Below are 23,351 nucleotides of genomic sequence, written 5' to 3'. Positions count from 1 at the left end.
CCTGGTAGACGACAGTCTGTGGGGTCACAAAGTCGATTACAACAGAGTGACTTCACTTTCTTTCTTTCTTTGGTTGGAAACAAAACTAGAATCACTCACATTATCACAGTAATAAGCTCAGGCGGGTTTATCCTAAGGACCTGGTTACTGTTGTTAGGGAATACGGCGGACCTGGGGAGCACAGCGGACCTGGGGAGCCTGCATTGCTCCCAATTCCCTGGTTTAGCTCCAGAACAAAGAACCTGTTTGTGCAACTCAGCCTCATGTGCTGGGCTGAGATGGGCCAGGTGGGCTGGCTGACCTCTCTGTGTGCCCCTGTCACCATGGCTTGATGGGCAGCATCATGGGGTATAAATGGCCACTGCCTTGGGCCACCCTCCACCAGAGCCTTGGTCTAAACAGATCCCACTGGAAGGGGCTATTGAAACACCAGGAAACATGCCTGGTAAATGCTTAAGAAGAAGAAAAGGCAATGTTTGTCATGCACTTACTGTGTTACAGATTCTGTTTCCGGGGCATTTTGTACAGTACTCTTATCCTCATGTACAGTATTCTTATCCTTATGTCTTGGTGAGACCAAGACAGGTTAAATAGCTTGCCCATAGTCACACAGACGGGAAGTCGAGTGGCCAGAATTTGAACCCAAGCAGTGTGGCTCTAGAGCCTTCCATGTCACTGAGACCATGGGTAAAGACAAGGAGAGGGGGCACATAAACAGGGAAGGGTGGGGAGGGCAGAGCAACCAGGGAGAGGACCCGAGAGGAGGGAGATGGTGAGCACTGGTGGGCCCCAGTGTCGTGGGGCCGCTACTGGGGAGTGACGGGGGAGGGGTTCAGCCCGGGGGGTCAATGCTGAGGGAAGAGGCCCCTGCGATGCTTGTGGGTAAGAGTGGCCTATAGTGAGGAGGACACCCCTGGGGTCTGGGTCAGCCACTCAGCCCTTATACACTAGAGTAAGAGCAGGTCTGGTCATCAGCAGCTGAAGAAGTGAACCACTGACTGTAGTAGTAAAGTGATGAAAATTTGGGTGGTTTCTGACCCAGGGACCTTGAAAATAAATTGTTGTGCTTTAGAGGGACTTTGTTTAAACAATGTGGATCTTACCCATAAATGTGTTTGCTTTCCCTTTGGGCGCTTACTGGTAGAAGTGACGAACAAAAATCAAGCTGGTGTCAGAACCCTTCTAGAACGTTGGTCAGGACCTTCACTACCACCCTGTCCAGCAAACGGGTGACATGTCTGAACAGGAACGCGTGTCTGTCCTATAACAAAACCCAGTTAGGCTGAAAAGCAAAATGGGAGAGTGGCGAGTGACATCCATTGGCAAGTTGGACAATTTTAATGAAAAAAGTTACTCGCCTGCCCGATTTTCTGGTACCAGAGTCTCACGTGCAGTCACTCACAGTCATTTCCCCAGAAACAAGGTGAGACTGTGGTGATGGACATATGGGCTGTGAGTCAGTTGCTCTGATCTTCCATCTGATACCTGAATTCAGCCTGGACAGAAGAACAGCATCTCATATCCGGAAAACTGCTCAAGGGGACCACTTGAAACCAATGGCAGAGGCTGCCCCAGGACCCACAGGCCTGGAGCCGTTGCCTTGAGGTCCAGGCCCGGTAACCCCTGCCGGCTCCGGGGCAAGGATGACCCTCCGAGGTTTCCAGAGTGAGATGCGGCCTGAGCGGGGGCCTCGCCAGAGCAGAGGCCTCAGGCCAGTAACTCAGCTAGCCAACAGCCTGTGCCGGCCTCCGCATTTGTTTAAATAAACCTTGAAATTGCCAGCAAGCTCTTAAGCCAGAGTCTGTCTCTGTGAGGAAAAGTCAGACTGTGTACACCTGCCTAGCACCACGCAGCGTGACCCAGGAGGAGTTCCGGTCTCTCCCGCCACCCCTCCAGGAGCAGCGGCATCCTCAGAGAGACCCCTGGCTGTGTGTGGCCTGGCGTGGTCCTCGCTGGTGGGGAGAAGGGGCACCCTGAGGGTGGCCACCAGAGTCAGCACCCAGTGCCCAGGCCGCCTTTGTCACACTGCCTGCCCGGGCCCAGCCCCGCCGCCACATCAGGCTTGCACACACACACCCCCACCACCACACTCACACACATTGGAGCCTGTAGAGGGGTTGCTGGTTAGCAGAGACTGGAGCTCGGGGGTGTGGGAAGGAGACTGCTCCCTCTCCGTTCCAAGATGACCTTTTTTAGACCCAGAAGGGGAAACTGGGCTCCAGTCGCCTTTATCTGAGGCACTCGGAGTGCTTCCCACGTATCTCGTTTATCCTCACGACACCCCTGAGAGGTACGTTTGTTTGAGATTTCTACACAGTTATGATTATGCCTATAGACTGGAGTTCCTGACTCTGCGTCATTCTAAACCCAGAGTCTCATCTCATCTCACTTTTCCTAACACAGCTAAACCCTTCAGGGAATGAAACGTCTCCGGCCTTAGCCTAGCCAAAGGGGGATTTCCACCCCCCCGCCCTTTCCTTCTTTTTTCTGTTGTTGTTAAGTTTGATTTATTACTTTGCCTTCTAGCCAGGCTCAATGGATGGTCAGAATATTATAAATAATGTGGATTGAAAAGATTGTGCTGAAATGTTTATTGCATTCTTAGAAAGAGAACAGGAGATGGCGTGGAGAGCGTGGCCGTGGGGAAGGAGGGGCGTGGGGGGTGGGGGAGGCAAGTCTCGCCCCGAGGCCATGTCGGTGAGTCCATAAAAGACAGCACTCGGAAAGGAAGGCTCATATATTGCAGCCCCACAATCAAGAATGCAGGAGTGTTCCAGCGGGTGTAAAGAATATACTTCAAGAATGCCAGGACCATAAGGAACTAATCATTAGCCATCCCCCTCTCGTTTCCCCACCCACAGTGCTCGAAGGAGACGGCTAAAGGAGTGGCTGCCATGCTTTATGACCAGCTCCCCAGCATCCTGGCTTTGGGGCACCCTCTGGGATGGGGCAACTGTGTGTGTGTGTGTGTACGTGTGTGTGAGCAAGTGCCTCCTTTGACTCAGCACCCAGTGCTTTAGCATCATGAATCTCTATTTTTGGGGTACACCACTAGAAATACACATGTTCTCCAGGATCAGCACCCCCACACATGTACACGGTACGGGAAATAAATGTCACATTGGCCCACTGGCAATCAGTGGTCACCTGTGAAGCTGGAATCACACCAGGCTCTTCTTCCTCTCTTAGGGCGTTCCTTCTGGAAGGAAGAAGAAGGGTCAAAGCTCCTTAGGAACTAAGGCCGCCTGGGTCAACCTGATGCTTGACAGAAAAGTCTGGCAACCCAGTGGAGATGGTTCTGTGCTGTTCAGTCGCTAAGTCATGTCCGACTCTTTGTGACCCTGTGGACTGTAGCACGCCAGGCTCCTCTGTCCTCCATTCGCTCCTGGAGTTTGCTCAAATTCATGTGTGTTCAGGCATTGCTACTGGCCAACCTCATCCTCTGCTGCCCCCTTCTCCTTTTCCCTTCAATCTATCTCAGTCTTTCCCAGCTTCAGGGTCTTTTCCAATGAGTCAGCTCTTCGCATCAGGTGGCCAAAGGACTGGAGTTTCAGCTTCAGCATCAGTCCTTCCAATGAATAGTTAGGGTTGATTTCCTTTAGGATTGACTGATGTGATCTCCTTGCAGTCCAAGGGACTCTCAAATGTCTTTTCCAACACCACAGTTTGAAAGCCTCCATTCTTCATCACTCGGCCTTCTTTATGGCCCGACTCTCACATCTCTGTACATGACTACCAGAAAAACCATAGCACTGGTTCTTTGAATCATTCTCTGTTCTAAGCAGGGGTCGTCTTTGGGCCACTGTAGCTGTTGGTTTGGTCCTGCAGAGCTCAGAACATAGCTCTCTCAGTCAAGAGGAAAGGAGGCCAAGGTGATACTGATGTGGGGCTGGGGGCAGGTGGGACTGGTGTGTCAGATACAGCCTGCTTGCCTTCCTCACTCTGGATATCATCAGCCGGGACAGTGACTTTCTTCCTGGCTAGGGACCCTGAGCGTCATCTATCTAGTACCCAGAGAAAGCCCTGGCTCTTCTTGTGCTGTTAACAGATTCTATTTGATCTTGTGGTGTGGAGAACCACCAGTGAGCTTTGATCCTGACCTCCAGCCCAGTGGTTCTCAAACGTAAGTGCCAGAAGAATCACAAGCAGGGCTTGTTAACACCCAGCTTCTGGGAGGCCCCTCCACCCCCAGAGACCCGGACTCAGTAGGCATGAGTGGGGCCCTTGAAGCTGCATTTCTAACCAGCTCTAGGGCGATGCTCCTGAGACCACAGCATGAGTAGTACTGCTCTGAACACAAGCATAGCGTTGGCAGCATCAGGTAGTTTTCGGTAATAACCTTCTCAGGAATATCAGCAAATGGCAACTGAATAAAAATTCCAGGGAATGAAGGAACTGTGAACAGGAACTGTTCAATGTGATACAAAGAGGGTCCCCTTGGCTGAAAATTCTGAGTCTGAATTGTGTGTTAGAAAGAAGCCCATGAGCATCTGGTAAAATCCTAGCATTTCACCAAAATGTAACTGTTCATTTACCTGAAAGATACACATAGAATCTGCTCTCTCCTAGGATTTGATACCAGGTCACTAACCAGTAACAGGCAATGTATTGATTTTTAATTTGGCAACACCAACTTACTTTACCTGTACCCCGTTATAGTTTTTTAGAGCCAATATTTTATGATAACCTCTTTTATTGGTAGTTTGTGCTCTTTCATACTGTTCATGGGGTTCTCAAGGCAAGAATACTGAAGTGGTTTGCCATTCCCTTCTCCAGTGGACCACGTTTTGTCAGAACTCTCCACCATGACCCGTTGTCCATCTTGGGTGGCCCTATACGGCATGGCTCATAGTTTCATTGAGTTAGACAAGGCTGTGGTCCATGTGATCGGTTTGATTAGTTGTGAGAGTTGGACTATAAAGAAAGCTGAGTGCCAAAGAATTAATGCTTTTGAACTGTGGTGTTGGAGGAGACTTGAGAGTCCTTTGGACTGCACGGAGATCAAACCACGCAATTGTAAAGGAAATCAGTCCTGAGTATTCATTGGAAGGAAGGACTGACGCTGAAGCTGAAGCTCCAATACAATATTTTGGCCAGCTGATGCAAAGAACAGACTCATTGGAAAAGACCTTGATGCTGGGAAAGATTGAAGGCAGGAGGAGAAGGGGATGACAGAGGCTGAGATGGTTAGGTGGCATCACCACTCGATGGCCATGAGTTTGAGCAAGCTTCTGCCGTTGGTGATGGACAGGGAAGCCTGGCGTGCTGCAGTTCATGGGATCACAAAGAGTCAGACACAACCGAGCAACTGAACTGAACTGATGCTCTTTCATGTGTTCACTCACTCACTTATTTCAACATACATCGATCACTTATTATGCACCAAGTGCTGTTCTACCAGCTAAAACATCCACACGAACTACTGCCAAGTGATAATGCATTTGAAATCCATCCTGTTGTTGTTTAGTCAGTAAGTCCTGTCCCTCTCCTCAACAACCCCATGGGCTGTAGCCAGCCAGGCTCCTCTATCCATGTGATTTCCCAGGCAGGAATATTGGCTGGGTTGCCACTTCCTTCTCCAGGGGATCCTCCCAGCCCAGGAATCCAACCTGCGTCTCCTGCAGTGGCAGGCAGATTCTTTACCCCTGAGCCACCAGGGAAGCCTGAAATCCATTCTACTGTCTCTTAATATCCAAAACAGTATTTGAATCTCAACAATGAGGTGCTATTTAATCCACCAAAACAAAAATACGTATGTGTTGAGCAGGTATTAAGTGACATCTGTCCTGGTCACCTGTGGATAACATGTTGGAGACACGGACACGGAAACACAAGGTCTGTCCTCTCAGAATTTTCCGGCCATTAGGGAGGTAGAGCCTGAACCCAGTCAGTCATTAATTTCCCCAAGTGTTAAGTCAATGTCTCTAATGCGCATGTTCAGTATGCAGAAGCCGCCCAGAAACAGTGGTTCAGAGACCGCCTTGGGCACACGGGAGGAGGTGTCCCTGGGGGAGGGAATGTTTTTGAGCTGAGGCCCCAAGCCAGTGTTGGGGTGCTGGCTGTAGAAGTTGGCAGGGGGCTCAGAATTGGTGCGAACAGTCCCTGCCAAGGTGCCAAGGTGTGAGAGAGGGTGCATGTTGAGTGAGAAGCCGGGGTGGGAAAGCTGGATCGTTTCTTTGGGACTGTGTCAGAATTCCACTTTTTGTATTTTGCTTTGAAATGATTTCTGAAATATCTGACAGACCATTTTTTCATGTAAGCCAACAAATATTTCAAAGCCAAACCTGACATCCTGAAATCGTCTCTTCGACTTTTTTTCGGGGGAGTGGAGGAGGAGACATTAATGACATCATTTTAATATTATCCTCAGACACCTGTAGCATCTGCCCTCACAGCTCACATCTGAAAGGCAGACTCTCCATGTGTTTTGCACAGCGTGTCAGAGGCAAACACCCGTCATCAGCTTGAACAGGCTCGTAACGTGTGACCCCTGGCACCCTGTGGCCATCAGCATGCCTTTCTGTGACTGTACTTCTGTGGTCTCTTTAAGCCCCTTACACATTGACCACCTTCAGAGGAAGGAAGAGGACGAGGACTTCTTCCCGGGTTGCCTTATCCTTGAAAGTTCCTTGGTCCACGTGTTGTAGGCCAGCACTGCAGGCCGGTCCTTCGGTTGGTCTGGTTCCCCCTCTTTGAACTCTGCTGAGTGAATCCCTGAGCCTCAGAGACTTCTGTTGATTTCTTCTTGCCAGTAGAATTTTTGCTCAACAGTTTTTAGGCTACCATATTCTAGAACATCTGGTTGGGGATCTCACCTGTTTGGGTATTTTTTTTTCGGTCAGCTCATTGGTGACATCATTGACCCTGAGCACCTGTCAGAGCCACATTGGGGCCAGGAAGGACGACTGTCCACCCTGAGTGTTCACATAGGAACCCACACTCTGATGCTTCACTAATTGGTGCTGCCGAAAAGGCGCCTTTCTTCTGTGAAGGTCAAGGTTAATGGATCCTGGCCGTTCGTAGAAGGATGTCTTTGTGGGTGGTGAAGCACATTAGAGAATGTTGTTCTGGATGGGGCGTTGTTGCAGGGGTCCACACGACAGTAAGATGGCACCTTCACTCCACAGCGTGAACAGTGCTGCGGTGAGACCACGCGTGGGGTGGGTGCTCTGCAGCCTGACCATCCTGGGTGTTTCCTTTACTGAACTGCAAGCCTGCTGCTGCTTTGAGAAAGGGGCCCTTTTCCATGACGCAGTGCAGAGCAGCTTCTCAATCTTTGTGGTCCTCACCCAACCCATCCTGACGGCGCCCGAGGGCTCACAACTCTCCGTGCTGCCCACGGGAAGCTAGCCCCTCACCAGGGTGCTGGAAGGTTGTCAGTCCGCCCTTGCAGCCAGGCGTCTCACTGCAGCAATGTCATTAAATTCGTGTCTGAAAGCAGCAAGAGGAGGCCATCGGGGCCCTCCAGGTAGAAGACTGCGTGTGCTTTCTGATGGAGCAGATATGAATTGCATTTATTGATGCACTCTTAATTTATGATACATTAAGAAGTGTATTTTAATTTTTGTACATACAGGCATACAGGCTGTTGCAGAATTTTGCATGAGCACAAATTTCAGAATCTGTTTTTCCTGGTAGTCTTTGAGGAGTGACAGAGAAGATTTTCAAGAACAGTGTGGCAGTCATATCTGGGTTGCACCGAGTAGTCATGCCTGAGGGCAGGTGGCTGGCCACATAGCCCTCAGAGAACCCTTTTTCCTGGGTGTTGGTATTGTGAGCTGGAGGAGGCTAGGCAGCACTGGAGGCTAAAGGGGGTCACAGATGAGGGACAGAGCAAAGTGTCTCCTGGCCAAAGGTTGAGGACCCTGAGTGCCATGCTCGTAGCCACACCAGTTTATAGGAGGTGATAACAGCAGCCAGTGTCACTCAAGAACGTGCCGTGGACCAGGTCATGTGCTCAGTGCCAGGCCTTTTACCTCGTGGCGTCTCCATGACAACCCTGGGAGCTCAGGGTTAGAATTCTCCCGACTTGGGGCTCAAAGGATTGGTTCCTTCCCCGAGTGACAGAGTTGTGATTTGAATGCGAGCCATCTGGCGTCTCCACCCACGGTGCAGCTCTGGCTCTTCCACTCTGCAGCCTCCCAAGGAGGGAAAGCGTGTGTCCACGCCCGTCCCCCATCCCTCTGCTGCACGGTTGGGAAGTACCACGTCCGGCGCTGGGAGGTGGTGGGACAGAGAATTTGCGATCACTTAATGGCTGTGGCTTGAAAGCCAGAGTGACCTCCAGCTCACAGTAGGGCTCATTGGGCTGCCTCGTTGATGGGGACGGACTGCGCAGACAAGCTGAGGGACCAGGACGTCATTCTGGTTCTCTGGTAAGAGACTTGGCTCTTCAAGTGAAATGACCACTCCTGGCTGCTCGCCCCAGCCCTCAGTTTTCATTTCTCCCACAGCTCTTAGCGGTCATCCTTCTGTCCTCCCCACTGTGGCTCTTGGTTATATATAGTCCCTGTCACCTTGGAGGTGACAGAGAAAAACAGAGATTAGGTGGGGGGCCAGTATGACTTCAAGATGACAGAGTGACCCAAAGCACAAGGAATGTGCTAACCAGCCCCACGTCAGCTGAAACGCATTTACCCAAATTCACCCAAATTTGGGGTGACATCTTGTGTCTGCTCTGTCATCTGACTCCTACCTCCAACCCCCCCGCCACCCCCCACACCTTGCTTCCTCTTGACTAAAGCCCCCAGCTGGTGACCAGCACTCTGTAAAGTGAGAGGCCCCTGGTTAAGGCAACAGCCCTCAGTTTAAGAAGCACAGTTTTCACCAGGGCATGGAACTGCAAACCCAGCCACCCGCGGACACACGGTCTGGACCATGCATCCCCACAGGCCAAGCGGCCGCGGAGTGTGCGGGCCAGGGTCCCCCTGCACTGGCCAGGGCTGGCTGCCACTGGCAAGCCCTTCCTCTCTGGCCCACCTTTTCTACACTCCATAATAAGTCCCCCTTCTGTTTCCACTTGTCATTACATCACCCTTCATTCCAGCAAACTCTCGTCATGTGTTATTTCTAAGCTTACATATTATTAGCATTCAAGGATGGCAGTTCTCTGATGCCGCATAGGAAGGCACCCTAATCTCACCCGCAGTGTGTTTCCAGGTCCCGCTGTGGGGCGACCGGGTTCTGGAAAGAATTAGTGCCCCCTCCCCTCCACATGCCCCTGGAACTTGAGTGAGAGGAGAGCATGCCTCAGACCAACCCCCGCCCACAGCCTGCTCACTAGGACGACACAGGCTGTGCTCCTCTTTCTTATCCCCCTTCTGGAACACAGTTTGGCTTCCCTGGTGGCCCAGCAGTAAAGAATCTGCCTGCCAATTCAGGAGACGTGAGTTCAATCCCTGGGTCAAGAAGATCCCCTGGAGAAGGGAATGGCAACCCACTCCAGTGTCCTTGCCTGGGAAATCCCATGGACAGAGGAGCCTGGCGGGCTACAGTCTGTGGGGTCACAAAGAGTCAGACATGTCTGAGGAGCCACTGAAGCACATGGTTTACTTATTTTGGGTTTTGTCCGTTTTCGCCCGCTGCACCCCCAACACACACACACACAGACACACAAATAGCAACTCAGTGAGGCCAGTGATTTGTCTGTTTGGCTTATTGCTGATATAACCAGTGCCTAGAATGGTGCCTGGTGCCCTGGACATGTTCTGTCGATGTTTGTGAAATAAATCAGCTGAGAAAGAGAGAACCCAGAGGGTTATCGGCACTGTTTCTGCTTTCCCAACCACACTGGCAGTGGGGACCGTCTGTTTCATTTGTGGATTAAACACTGATCAAGCGACTCCATGTGAATGTGTGTAAAGAATCCACATGCCCGACAGCGCTAATGGTGGCACTGGTGGCTCTTGTTAGGACTCTGGTGGCAGGAATAGCGGGACTTGCTGGATCCAGGCGCCCCGTGGCCGTACATGGTGCGTCCTGGGGAGGAGGGGACCCCAGTGGGGAGGCTCTGAATGCCTAGTTCATGCTATCCAGGGGTCCTTGTTAGCACTGTTTAGAGGGGGCTCTATTGCCCTGATCTCTCCAAATACCTCTTGCCTGAGAATTGGAGGGCAGCTTTTCGTGCCTTTGATGCTTCAGGACATCTCTGGCAAATTAGAAAATACTTTAAAATAATAGGAGGTGTGTGTGTGTTAGTTGCTCAGTCGTGTCTGACTCTTTGTGATCTCATGGACTGTAATTATAGGATATGTGAATGTAAAAAAGAGTTTGGTCTCTGAGAAGGTATCTTAATGGCGACAGCTATTTCAAGTGGGACCTTGGCCCATTCAGACTAAGGTGTGAGGTGCAGCCCAAGACCGTAGGCGCCCAGGAGCTACGCCTTCGCACTGTGCTTTCAGCACTCAACCAGTAAAGCAAAACCGTCCTCATGTGACTCTCATATTTTCCCAAATAATTCGAGACAAATTATTGTTTCTGCTGATGGTGTCTTTACTGAAGAATCTTAGTTACAAGTAAGAGGAAATGACTCTGGCTCCGTTAGGTTAAAGAACAAATAATTTATTTGAATGTCGTTGGGTCACCCGAACAAGTAATTTATTTGAATGATATTGGGTCACCTGTGAGGCTCTTTAAGTGTTGGTGGGGCCAGACAAGTCTCAGGAAGAGTTGGAAGACAGCGGCCTACATGTGTGGAGCACCCTTCTGGAGAGTCCCCTGGACTGTGGTTGAGCCCCACCTCTGTCCATCCAAACTCACAAAGTTCCTGGAGAAGCAAGCCTCGTTGTCTTCACACAGGCTTCACTACTGGACCTGCCAACTGTGGCTGTAGGGACAGGATCAAGTTGAACAGACGTGGCTGCCGCCTCCTCCGCTGCCAGAGATGTGTTCTTTCGAGGTCTGGGACTCTGAGACTCAGTTCAGATCTACCGCCCAGTAGCCTTGTGCATCTTGGTCAAGTGATTTGCTTTAAACAAAACAGAACAGACGGGTAAGCGTCTGGTATGTTGAGAAAGCATGCCGCAGATGGCCAGTCCTCCCTGCCTATCTCTACCTGAGCCAGAACTTTGGCCTGAGCGCCTTCCTGTCACCTTGCTCATCGTCCCTAATTAACCCCAGATGATGCTTCCCGGCCCACAGGGCCCAAACGAAGGGGTGAGTAACGGTGAATCCACAGCCTGGCCGGAGCCATCCAGAAATCGTCCGACACTTCGTCAAGAGGAAACTGACAGAACAAGATATCCATAACCAAGCTCATGACGGTTGTGCTTGGAGACACTTGAATTTCTGCCAGACTCCAGCCAGAGTTCCATTCCCAGGGGTGACATGCAGCACGGTGAGGGGATATTGCTCAGCAGATATTGATGCGCCGGGGAATTGGCATTCAATTACTGACTTGACAACTCATCATAAGCTGCCTTGGACAGCTGATATGAAGGATTACCTAGTCACAATTGGATCCTGTTGTTGAATTGCGGCGGTCGCCAGGCTGAACTTATTTCAGGGAAGGGAAATGAATGACACTTTAAGAACACAGATGGAGACTAGCAACCAGTCAGCACTCTCTGTGCAGGAAGCAGCACTAATGGCTGGGTTTTCACACACTTCCTCCAAGGAATGGTGTCTTCTGTGGGATGTTTTGTTTTTGTTTTGGGGGAGGTAGGGATGGGTTTGATTTTCTGCCTCTCCCATGAGGCCTGTATCTTCACCCCATCGCACCTGGCCCACAGTAGGCACTCAGTACATTGTGTGGAGTGTGGTTCTGATGTGGGTCAGTCTAATGCCCGGGGCACATCTTAGCCAGGGCAGTGCCCTCAGTCAGGGCACTTGACCAATACGTCTGGCCCCTCCGTCGGAACCTTGTTTGCCCTGGGCCAGTGTAGTGAGCTCTCAGGTCCTCACATTGGGGCTCCGTGGGCCGAGGGTCAGCTCGCCATCCGGCGGCTGTGACAGGGCTGCCTGACGTCCAGCAAAGCCCTGGTTCCTGGAGCCCAGACTCCGGGAGCCTGCCTTTCGCTCGGCCTCGGTCCAGCTCCTCTGCCCCGTCTCGCGCAGTCTTAATTCCTTTTAATTTCCTGTTTCTAGGCAAGTCCTTTTTTCCTCGCCTCCCACCCCCAACCCCTCCCAGGTCACCCTCCCTGCTTCCTGCTGAGAACCACGCTGTCTCTGGCCCCCAGATGTCCCCCGCACCGCCCTCCCCTCCCCCAGTCTGCAGAGTTGCTTCCTGGTGAGTTTTTCTGTTTACACAGAGGAGGACTTCCTGTCCACATTGAAACAGGGTGCCCGCTGGGGCGGGGGTGATGCTCCCCATGAGGTGGACCGTCAGAGCACAGGAGTGAGTAGCCAGCATCACATCAGCGCAGATCCAGCCCAGCCACACTCGGGGACACCAGGCTCATCCCTCCAGAGACTCACTCCAAAGAAGACCCCAAAGCCTCAACCTCAGGGCACCTTCCAGAATGGAGTCATGTGCCAGCCCCCGCCCCCAAGGTGGGGTGCTGGGAATGTCACGTGACCCTCCCACAGCCTGGGGTGTGCCACCTCTGTCAGCCCCGGGGACCAGAGGTGTGGGGCAGCCAGCTCACACAGGCCAGCACGGGGCCGGGCTGGGGTCTGCAGGTCCTCCTGGTGCTCTGCGCCAGGGGCCTAAGCTGTGACCTTGTCTGAGGCCAGACACTCATCCGGTCGATGTGACGTGAAGCCACGGGAACGTTAAGATCTGTGTGATTTCAATCAGAACCAAAGCATAGGCACATTCCAAGCCCGTTCTTTGCCTTCAGGTGTGTTTCTTGGTATTTCTAGAGGGGCTGCGCCGTCACTTCTGGGTCCCAAGCCCCGACTTTTCACTCCTTCACCCCCTGGACCTCCGCGGGCCCCCAGGCCACCCCCTCCCCACCTGACGCTCCATCCCAGCCAGTCCTGTGACTGCTCCTGCCCTCCTGGGCTCTCAGAAGGGCCACACGAGGCAGATCGCCCCAGAGCCCCCACTTTCTCACCCAGAAACGGGGGAAAGTTATTGCTCATTGCCCAAAGGTGAGAATACGACTGGGATGTGAGCACTGGAGAGCTTTCAGAGCATGTGTGCCCCATGGCAGAACGGGAGCCCTGACATTTGCACTTCTTGTCTCGCTGTTGTGGTCATGGTCGTCGCCATCGCAAGTGGCCCCCGAGTCCCGCTCTGCCCATCCTCCCTTGTGGTCGGGCGCATCCCCGATGCAAGGCACACCTGCCCAGTGCTGTTTGGGTTTGCTTTCACCATCTCCCTCTGCTGCCTGCAGCTCCGTCCTCAGCACGCCCCTGCCCTGCCCTTCCCCAAAGGCCTTTCCCATTTCACTTTTCCACGGCTTCTCTCACCTGGTGTCCACTTGGCTGGGCTCCGCCTGCTTTCTGACCTCAGCTAGCGCCTCGCCCGGCACAGCTGCCCTTCCTGCGGCTAATAACCGTCATGGATGCTGCCAGATATTCCACTCTGAGCATCCAGCCTTTCCTGGATGCCCGTCATCACCGCTGAGCCTCGGCTAGGATCGGGCTGTTACTCAGCTAAATGCCACCCAGGTGTTCCCCTGTTTTTGCGCCTCTTCCTTCTCCTCCAGAGTGAGTGACGTTTGATTCCTGTCGTTAAGCCGAAAGGCCGGCTCGCTCGTCTGCCGCACACAAGGCACCTTTCTCGGGCCGTGGGTCACGCAAGGAGTCGAGGTTCCTGTCACCGTAGCTGCCATTTATGGAGTGCCAGTTATGATCTCGAGGTTTTATACACTTCCTTTTATTGAATCCTTACAGCAAGCCTGTGGAGTCGATACTCTCAGGCTTGTTCTGCAGATGGTGGACCCAAACTCGGTGTCGAGTAACTTTCCCAGCATTTCATAGCTGGAGAGTGGGTGGGCTGGAAGTCAGGTCTCCCTGGCTCCCCAAACCGGTGCCCCTTCTGTCCATGGTCCTTGCTTTTGGAGAGCCTGTGACCTGGGGAAAGAAGTGTTAACAAGTAAGATAAGAATTGAAAGATGGAGACCAGTCGGTGGAGAGCAGTGGTCTGGCTCTGAGTGTGTCTCTGACTTCAGGGAGGTGGGGGTCTCTGTGGGTGGAGAGGTCTTCGTGGAGAAGTGGAATCCGGGCTGGGGTGAGAAAGGGCTGGGGGTGCACACAGAGGGGCAGGAGGGTGAGGAGGAGGGATGGGAGGTCTGGTGAGGAGATGCGGGGAGCCCATGAGAGTCTTGGAGGAAGGTCTCCCCAACAGAGAAAGGGAAGTGCCAGGACAGAACAAAACCAAATTCAGCACATCAGAAGTGACTTCTGCACAGTATTCTGATGAAAGCACAGTTTGGAGAGAATTCAGATGGGGGACTGAGGTGTGAAACAGATTCAGGAGCAGGCAGGCCAGTCTGCCCACTGTGTCTGGGCAGACCCAGGCCCCCACGGTGGTTTCTCCCAGCCCAGCCGAGCTGCCAGGTAGGTCGGAGGAAGGCGGCTCGTGTCCACACCCCGTGGCCAATGAGGAAGCCAGACACAGCTCCTGAGTGGGCAGGTCTGGGCCAAGGGGTGAGTGCGAGGGGAACTGCCACGCTTCAGGCCTTCAGCCTGAAAATCAGAATGTCAGTACGTTCACCATCTCTGTACTGTGTCTACTCTTTTCGTAGCTTATTTGCCTAGTAACAGGATTAAAGGGGATATTTACATGAACTTTAGAAAACAAATATCCAGTTTTGTCTTTCCTCCTGCTTATTCCTCACCCCCAACTCAGGAGGCTGCTGCTGCAAAAAAAAAAGCCTGTTTGATAAGTGAGAACCCACTGGTTAATACATAAGCAAATGTCACCTATTGGGGGAGGGGACAACTAGAGGAGTCCTCCATAAATGTCCTCTGTGTATCTTCAGCGGCTGCGTGAGGGCTGTTTGAGGCCTGATCCTTCCTACAAGAAGAACAAAGCAAATCGGATAAGATTCGTTTTGGTTCCAACCAACCAACCACAGCCGGCAGCCAGTATGGCTTTCCTTGTGATGAGCAAGAACCAGATAAAAAGAGTTCCAGATAAAATTGGCCTTTGCAGCCCCCCCCCACCTCCTGCATGTCTCACCTCTATTCCCGCATCCTCTCCCCTCCAATGGCTCCCCGCCCCCATGCTGATCACTTGGGTTTTCTTGCAGTTTCCTCAGAGGCACGCATGTGTGCTCAGTCGCTCAGTCATATCTGATTCTTTTGCGACCCCATGGACTGTAAGCCCACCAGTCTCCTCTGTGCATGGGATTTCCTAGGCAAGAATACTGGAGTGGGTTGCCGCTTCCTCCTCCAGGGGATCGTCCCCACCCAGGGATCAAACCCGCATTGGCAGGTAGATTCTTGACCACTGAGCCACCTGGGAAGCCCTTCCTAAGGGAAGAACTGACCAGCCCAAGGGCCTGCTCCCACTCTGTCAAGAAAAGCCAGACTCTACACCCTGCCTGTCCTCGTCCTCCTCATCAATAAGCACTTGGAGCCTTGCCCTCGCTCCACTGTGGCAGAGGTGTTGGCCTCACAGCCGCCATAGTTTGCTGGTTTCCAGTGTTTCACTAGAAAAAAACCATGGCCCCTAAATCCCGATGAACAATCTCTAGCAAACACCGCACTGTTCCTGAGAGACCATGTTTCATATCCTTTCCCCGTTTGCAAAGGACTTTTTCTCACATCTTTTTGGTAATTGCCATGAGCTGGACTTGTAAATATTAGATGTGGTTGAGTAATACTCATCTGGTGAACTGACCAGAGGAAACGGACGTTTTTTTTTCCACTCTTGGAATTCTGGCACCCCAGGCCTGCCCCCCAAAAAGGGGCACTTGGGGATTGGCAGGGAAAGTCTGCCTCTACCGGTGCCGGCAGGCCCCGTGCGGGGCGGAGTGACGTGTGGGCAGAGGCTCCCGGCGCCCGCAGCCTCGCCAGGTGTTCCTGTGCTGGGCTCAGGGGCAAAGAGCGTTCATTGTTTCGGAAACTGGCAGGTTCCCAGAAGTTCCGCTGTCTTTCCTCGGTCTGAAATGTCAAACATTTCCTCAGCGGGGTGGGGGATGGATGACGGGACCCCCTGAGGTTCGAGCCCTGCTCTGAGGCGAGAGAAGGGAGTTCTGTCTCTCACATGTGGCTGAACGCTGTTCCCGTCCTTCCCGTGGCCGGTGGCCAGCTGTGGCTGAGCCTCCCTCGTCCTCTGACTGGATCCTCCTTCCTACATCTGAAGTGTTGGGGGCTCCCCCCTGCCTTAGTCTTTAAGAAGTCGCAGCCTCTCTAATGTTCTGCATGGTGGTGGTGGTGGCAGCGGCGAGTTTGCTAATGATGCCTTTTGGTGATACTTCCTGACGTTTCTGTAGATGAAACATGTCTGGGATTTGCTTCCAAAAAACACACCAGGGGAGGGTACGGGTGAGAGATGCACCGGGGGAGGGTATAGGTGAAACCACGTGGGCCTCAGATTGACCCTTGTTAAAGCCAAGTGATGAGTTCATCACAGTTCCATGGACTCTTCTGTCTGTTCTTATGTTTGCTTCCATTTTCCCACTATAAAAAATTATAAGAAGGAAGAAAGGGGGAAAAAAGAAGAAACTCTTGATCTCGATTTTTCAGCCCAAAGACATCTGGGCCTCTCTCTCTGATGAACCCTGTGCTGTATCTGGGATCAGGATCCCTCTGGACAGGCCCCGCTGGTGCAGGAATAGGGTGAGAGCATGGCCGAGGGGGTCCCTGCCCCCTGGATTCCAGTCCCAGGTCTTCCTCTCACCAGCTTTGGGGCCTTGGGTGACAGAGTGAGCCTCCCAGAACCTCAGCCTCCTCATAGAAAACAGAGATGAGAATTACCTATTGCTGAGACTCGAGCGAGGCCACCTGGCTGGCCCATGGGAATAATCCATGCACGCCATGGCCCAGCTCTCCCTGGCTTTCCAGAGACCCTCAATTGCTCTTTCTGAAACATCCTTCAGAGGAGAGAGACTCCATTCAAGGAAGGTGCCAGAGTTGTGTCCACATTCCAGAAAAGCCCGAGTCCTTAAAGAGAAAGCATTGCAGCAATAAGGTTTGTAAATATCTACTCTTTGACCCCAAAGAATCTACGAGGCCTCAGTTGGCTTATCACTGTCACTCACCACCTTAGAATGACTTCCTCCATCGACCTTGGGGGCACCCCAGTTTACTTAAGCCTGCTGGAAGCCTCTTATCCGGAGGAGCCCTGTTTTGCTCTGAAAGGGTTGGACATGTCAGCATCTTATTTGTCGTTGCTCTCCAAGCCCCCCTTTTCATCTTTGGATTAGAACCCAGTGTATCACGTCTTATCGAGTTGCCATCTATGATGTCAGCTGGCGAAGCCCGTTTTCTTTCTTCACGGGCCTTGGGGAACCTTGTCGCACCTGTCCTGTGGCACCATCTGTAGAACCCGGTTTCTGTGAGAAAGTGGCAGCTGACAGAGGAATCGCTGTGTTGGTGATGGTTCTGACAGCTCCCGCCCTCTGCTCCTGCCGCGCTGTGAACCATCTCCAAGGCCCCGGGGACAGGCTCTCCTCCACCCTCCTGGTGTGGCTGCAGGGTTTGCAATTGGGGTCGAGCATCTTTGGGAGTATGTCTCTCAGCCTCCTTGACGCATCTTCCCAGCTCCTCTCTCCCTGTTGTCTGTCCCTTCAGTGTCCTTCTCATTGGCTCTTCTTGTTCCTTCCAGATACTCAATGCATTTATTCCTTTTTTAAAAAATATTTAGTTGTTCTTCAGTTGCTCAGTCATGTCCAACTCTTTGCAACCCTGTGGACTGCAGCACTCCAGGCTTCTCTGCCCTTCACCATCTCTTAGCGTTTGCTCAGATTCATGTCTGTTGAGTTGATGATGCCATCCAACTGTCTCATCCTTTGTCACCCCTTCTTCTCCTGCCCTCAGTCTTTCCCAGCATCAGAGTCTTTTCCAGTGAGTCGGCTCTTCACATCAGATGGCCAAAGTTTTGGAGCTTCAGCTTCAGCATCAGTCCTTCCAATGAATATTCGGGGTTGATTTCCTTTAGGGTGGATTGATTTGATCTCCTTGCAGTCCAGGGGACTCTCAAGAGTCTTCTCCAGCACCACAGTACGAAAGCATCAATTCTTCAGCGCTTAGCCTTCTTTATGGTCCAACTCTCACATCCATACATGACTACTGGAAAACCATAGCTTTGACTAGATGGACCTTTGTCAGCAAAGTGATGTCTCTGCTTTTTAATATGCTGTCTAGGTTTGTCATAGCTTGTCTTCCCAGAAGCAAGTGTCTTTTAGTTTCGTGGAAATACTTATTTATTTGTCTGTGCTGGGTCTTCATTGTGGCATGTGGGATCTAGTTCCCTCACCTGGGATTGAACCCAGGCCGCCTGCGTTGGGAGCGCAGAGTCCTAGCCACCGGACCACCAGGGAGGTCCCCATTCATTTATAGAAAGAAGAACATCTCATGCCTCTTTTGTGTGCCAGGCCCTGCTCCAGGCACTGGGGACGTGGTGGTGAACCCACAGGGCAAAGGCCCTGCCATGGATGCTCCCGTGGTGATGGTGGAGGCAAAGAGTAATTAACCGAGGACCTAAATCATAGTTTAAGAAGGTTCACTGCAGAGACAGAGGACAAGGTCCACTGCAGGTCATGAAGTGGTTCCTCAAGGCCCAGAAACTGATGCTGAGTTTTGGAAGATGAGCAGGAATTCACTAGGCCAGGGGTGCCAGGAGAGAGTGCCCTCAGGACAGCAGGGGTCCAGGCCAGGAGGCAGGGCACAGGGCCCGTGGGAAGACCCGGAGGCCAGGGTGGCCTGAGGACAGGTGCAGGGTGTGGCTTCAGGGGTCCTGGGGCAGATGGCGCAGGGTCTTCAAACACCATGAAGTGTGTGGATTTTAAGCCATTAGACAGTTTTGAGCCAGGAAGCAGCCTGATCTGATTTCCATTCCAGTTCACTCAAGGGGAAAGGATCAGGTAAAAGGAGCAGCAGGTCAGTTCCCGCAGTGACCCAAGCAGGAGATGCTGGTGACGACGGATGCCCGAGGCCGCTCCCCTTGGACTGCAGGCTTCATGCATGGAAACTCAAACCAGATGTGTGCTTTCTCCTTCCCAGCCTGTTATTGTTCTTGACTCCTCGGTCCTCATCACTTGTTCTGCTTTACCCATAACCACCCTGATTTAAAAATTCGGGGCCATTTGTGAGCCTCTCCTCTGGGCCATCGCAGCCTCGGTCCAGACCGGAGCCACAGGGGCAGCCTCTCAGGTCCATGTGGCCGCCCAGCTCCGGTTCTGGATGAGTGTTGGTGGCATGGCTTCTTCCTCAGCTACCACTCAGCCCATTTTCTCCTCTTTCCTCAAAAAATGCAGTCCTCCCCCTCATCTTCAGGATGAGCCTGGGCTTGAGAGGGCCAGAAATTGTCCTGCCACTTCCCATCGGTCTGTCTGCTTCCTCCATTTCCATTATTTTTTAAGGAAAGACGTTGTACAATATAAACCTTTTTCCCAGCCAAGAAGTAGTGGGATTCCTGCCCAAGTGGAGGCTTTGGTCAACCTGAAGATGTTTCTGGAGGGAGAAATGAATGAAAAAATGTGTTCTTCTGGTTCTGGCAAGATGAACTGAGATAATAGTCACACACATATACATACGTACACACACCCACCCACCCTTGCTACAAGCATCTTGAAATGCTAGATGAACTATTACACCACCCCCTCGAGTGTTAATGGATGGCTGCGTTTATTAATACAAGGAAGAAAGGAAATGCACAGATGAAAGAAGTGGAGAGAGAGCCAGAGCCCAGCCCCTGAGGTCATCGTCGGCCGCAGTGACAGAGCAGGGTCCGCAGATACCGTAAAAGGCCAGACAGTAAGCGCGCTGGGCTTTGCAGACCACAGACAGTGCGTCACATCTCCTGTTTCTCTTTTGACAACCCTTTCAAAGTATGAAAACCACTCTTAGCTCATGGGTTGTACAAAAACAGGCCACAAGCCAGATATGGCCCATGGGCCACAGTTTGCAGACCCCTGATGTCGAGGCTTGGGTTTTGTGAAGACGGGAGAAAAAAAAAAAATCATAGATCCTCAAGAGGAGGTGTTCTCCTCTCGATTCATTGAGAAAGAAGGTGTGTTAGAAAAAGTGCACCCACTGTCACAGGGAGGTGACAGGGAAGCCTGCCGTGAACTTGCTACTCCTTCCTCAGTATTTAAAACCATGAGCATGCTGTGCTTACTTGGGTTGGTTTTAAAATTTACTCAGACTGAATTACATCGAACCCTGGGCACCTGTGGATAGAATTCAGGGAGTCCATGAGCTTGGATGGGAAAACATTCTTATCTTCACAAACCTCTGATTGAGCGTTGCCATTTCTTTTCTTCAATTAAGAAGGTAGGCAGCAAACCACAGCAGAACTAATCGTGCTTGCGATTTTGCCACTCACAGAAATCACAAATGTTTTCACACCAAAATATAGTACATGTATCATTGTCAGAGGAACCCGGTGGGCTGCAGTCCATGGGGTCTCATGAGTCGGACACAACTCAGCAACTAAAACCCCCACCACCATCATTGTCTCAGAATTTTTAAGAAGTGCATTTCGATAAGCTTGTTTCAGTAAAATTGGAAATCTTAAAATCACTTCTAAATAATCACTGGGCCAAAGAAGACATTGTTGAAAATTGTTAAATGTTTAGAATTTAGAGGGAATTCCCTGGTGGTTCAGTGATTAAGACTCCGTGCTTCCACTGCAGGGGACACGGGTTTGAGCTCTGCCTGGAGAACTAAGATCCCACATGCCACACAGGGCAGCAAATAAATAAATAATAGAACTTAGAAACTAGCAACAATGAAATTATTTTATATCAAAACTTGTAGGTTTAGAATGGTACTATTTAGAGGAAAGTGGAAAATGAATTAACTTTCAAGTAAAGAAGTTCAAGGAAAAAAAAACCAACAAACTAAATCCAAAGAAAGTCTGAATTGTAGGATTAATAAAAGTAAATGGAGAAATTAATCAATGAGAAGTGATCAGCAAAGTCAAACTTGTTCTCGGAAAAGGTTCATAAAAAGGCTCATTTGTGGCAAGGTTGGGGGCGGAAAATGCACAACCAGGTGATGTGAGAAATAAAAAGGACTGAGACAGGTGTCGTGCTAAAATTATAGGAGAGTCTAATGAATAGCCTTATGCCAGTAATTTTGGATACTCAGGAAAAAATGGACAATTTCCCCCCAAAATACAATTTAACAACAGCAACTCAAGAAGAGAGCAGAATTCCCCCCGTGGGGAGCTGCCCAAGTGTGGCATGAGTGTTGAAAACGCATTGAGCAGCTATTCAGTCCTTCGTCAGTTCAACGGTTATGTGTGGAAATAAATGGCAGTGAATGAAATAATCGGAGCTCCACACAGTATGTCCATTTTGCCCAGTGGGACCTGCTACAATGATGGAGATGTCTGTCCTGTATTGTTTTTGTCCAGTAGAGTAGCCATCGGCCACATGTGGCTCTTTAGCTCCTGAAGCCAGATGTGGCCAGTGGTTATCTAGTTAATAAGATCAAGAGCATGTTAGTGGCTTCCTAGGAGACAATAAGTTGCTGAACGCTCGGAACCCTGACCTTTGCCAAAACAGCTCCTCAGCCTGCGGTGGGCAGTCCTGGTGGGCCAGACGGCCACGTGACCCCTGACTCCCGGTAGTTTGTAGAGCGTTTTCTCTGTCTCATCTCATCTGCTCCTCACTCCCCTCTCGGAGCCTCAGTGGCTCAGGGATCCTTCATTTCTCAGCGCCTGCTCTGTCACAGCCGTGCCGTGCCGTGTCTCTGGCGTGCCACCGCCATGCTGGCCTCCAGGGTGAAGGAAGCACCTATTGCCCACAGGAGAAGTCAGCATGGAAGGTGGTGAGGGCGTCGCGTAAATGGGCTGAGTCCTCCTGGCCCCTCGCTCTTCATCTGCTTTGAAGGAGTAGGCAGTGGTAGGTCCAGATGTGTGAACCAAGGGAGGCGGGGTGGCCTTGGCTGGACGCAGGGAGCAGACTGGCCGGGAGTACATGGTGGTCCCCAGCCAAAAAGTTGAAGTAAAACTAGAGAATATTAATATTAAAAAAAAAGTAAAGCAGAGGTCCCTCTTTCAGAATTCTTTCCAGATGAAAGACATAAGTTTCTTCAGCCCAAGAAGAAAAGGCCAAGCTGTGTGGATGGGGAGAAAATGGATTCTAGAGTCAGTATTTCTTTGTGAACTCTAAAGCCCTTTGCTTTATCACACCCTCATTAATTAGGACACAAAACATGGCCAAGTTGCACACAGAAGCCAGAGCAAGGGGGGCTGAATGGGGAGGCCCCACCTGGTCAGGAGCACGGGCACTTGGCCGGCACAATTCTTCAAGTGGCGAGATGGCAGCCCTTTGGGGTCCCTGGAGCCCCTCCCTCCTGCCTGCGAAGCCAGAGGCTGCTGACACCCCTGACACACACTGGGGCTCCCTGGAGAACCGCCCCGCTGTCTCAGAAGATACTTGATGGGAGAGGTGAGGCTCTGCTGGTGGAAAGCATTACAGGGGGTCTTGCACGCTTCTGTTTTTCAGGGATGATAATGGTGATTTTACTGCTGCTCGTGGCCATCGTGGTAGTTGCAGTCTGGCCGACCAAGTAGTGGCCTTCAAGGGGCCACCAACCAGGACACCTGCCAGAGATGGAGTAAAGCCGAGCTTCCTCTTGGTACCCAAAAGCCACTCTCAATAAATTCCCCCAAAGTTCTGACCTCGCCGTGCGTCACTTCAGCAAAAACAAACCGGGTGGTGCCTCTGCTGAGGTATCGTGCAGGATGGCTTTTGGGGTTCTGCCTTGGTCATTGGGGTGCTAGCCCAAGGTCCCTCAGCGGTCACTGCCCCTTGGCTGCCAGTGGATTCCGGCCACCCCTTCAGTGTCCCGGGCCACCTGTGGGATGATGCTGAATTCCAACTGAATTCTTGGCAGTTTGTAACCTGGCATGTCTGGTCTGCTCTGGGCAGTCACATGCCCACATGGGAGACCAGCGAGCAGCCAAGGCCACGTGTGTCTTGGAGGGAGGAAGGAGCTGTAATGCAGGCAGGGCTCTGTGTAACTGCCCCCCTTCCCCCCCAAGCTTGCCACTCCTAGTGGTGAAGCGTCTCTGGACTCTACTTTGGGAACTACCTTTGGACCCAGAATCACATGCTTTTTTCCTCCCTTGACGTAGTAAACCACTTTTCCGAAGCTGATGCATCTCAATCGGCAGCGGAATCAAGTCTGATGAACCAGGCAGGGAGACGGGAATGATCAAGCGGGAAAGTACCACGTAGGGTTCAAAGAAAGGTACGATTCTGCAGTCAGAACAGGGCCTTTCTCTGGCTTCTAAACTGACCCTGACCTGATGCAAAGAGTCGACTCATTGGAAAAGACCC

General features: G+C 51.7%; 1 protein-coding gene across 3 annotated transcripts in view; it reads left to right on the top strand.

The window, feature by feature from the left end:
* The window catches only part of STX8 (syntaxin 8), a 206,946-nt gene extending 184,257 nt beyond the window's left edge, over positions 1-22,689 (top strand). For all 3 annotated transcript variants that reach the window (XM_019982050.2, XM_019982051.2, XM_070774342.1), the window contains one exon: positions 22,515-22,689. In XM_019982050.2, coding sequence (XP_019837609.1) covers positions 22,515-22,671 — 157 coding nt within the window. In that variant the 3' untranslated portion in view covers positions 22,672-22,689. The remainder of the gene's footprint in view (positions 1-22,514) is intronic.
* Positions 22,690-23,351: the final 662 nt, after the last annotated feature.

This window comes from Bos indicus, chromosome 19, assembly GCF_029378745.1.
Source record: "Bos indicus isolate NIAB-ARS_2022 breed Sahiwal x Tharparkar chromosome 19, NIAB-ARS_B.indTharparkar_mat_pri_1.0, whole genome shotgun sequence".
Classification (NCBI taxonomy): domain Eukaryota; kingdom Metazoa; phylum Chordata; class Mammalia; order Artiodactyla; family Bovidae; genus Bos; species Bos indicus.
Note: the sequence above shows the minus strand (reverse complement) of the source record. Positions and strands in the feature narration are given on the sequence as shown.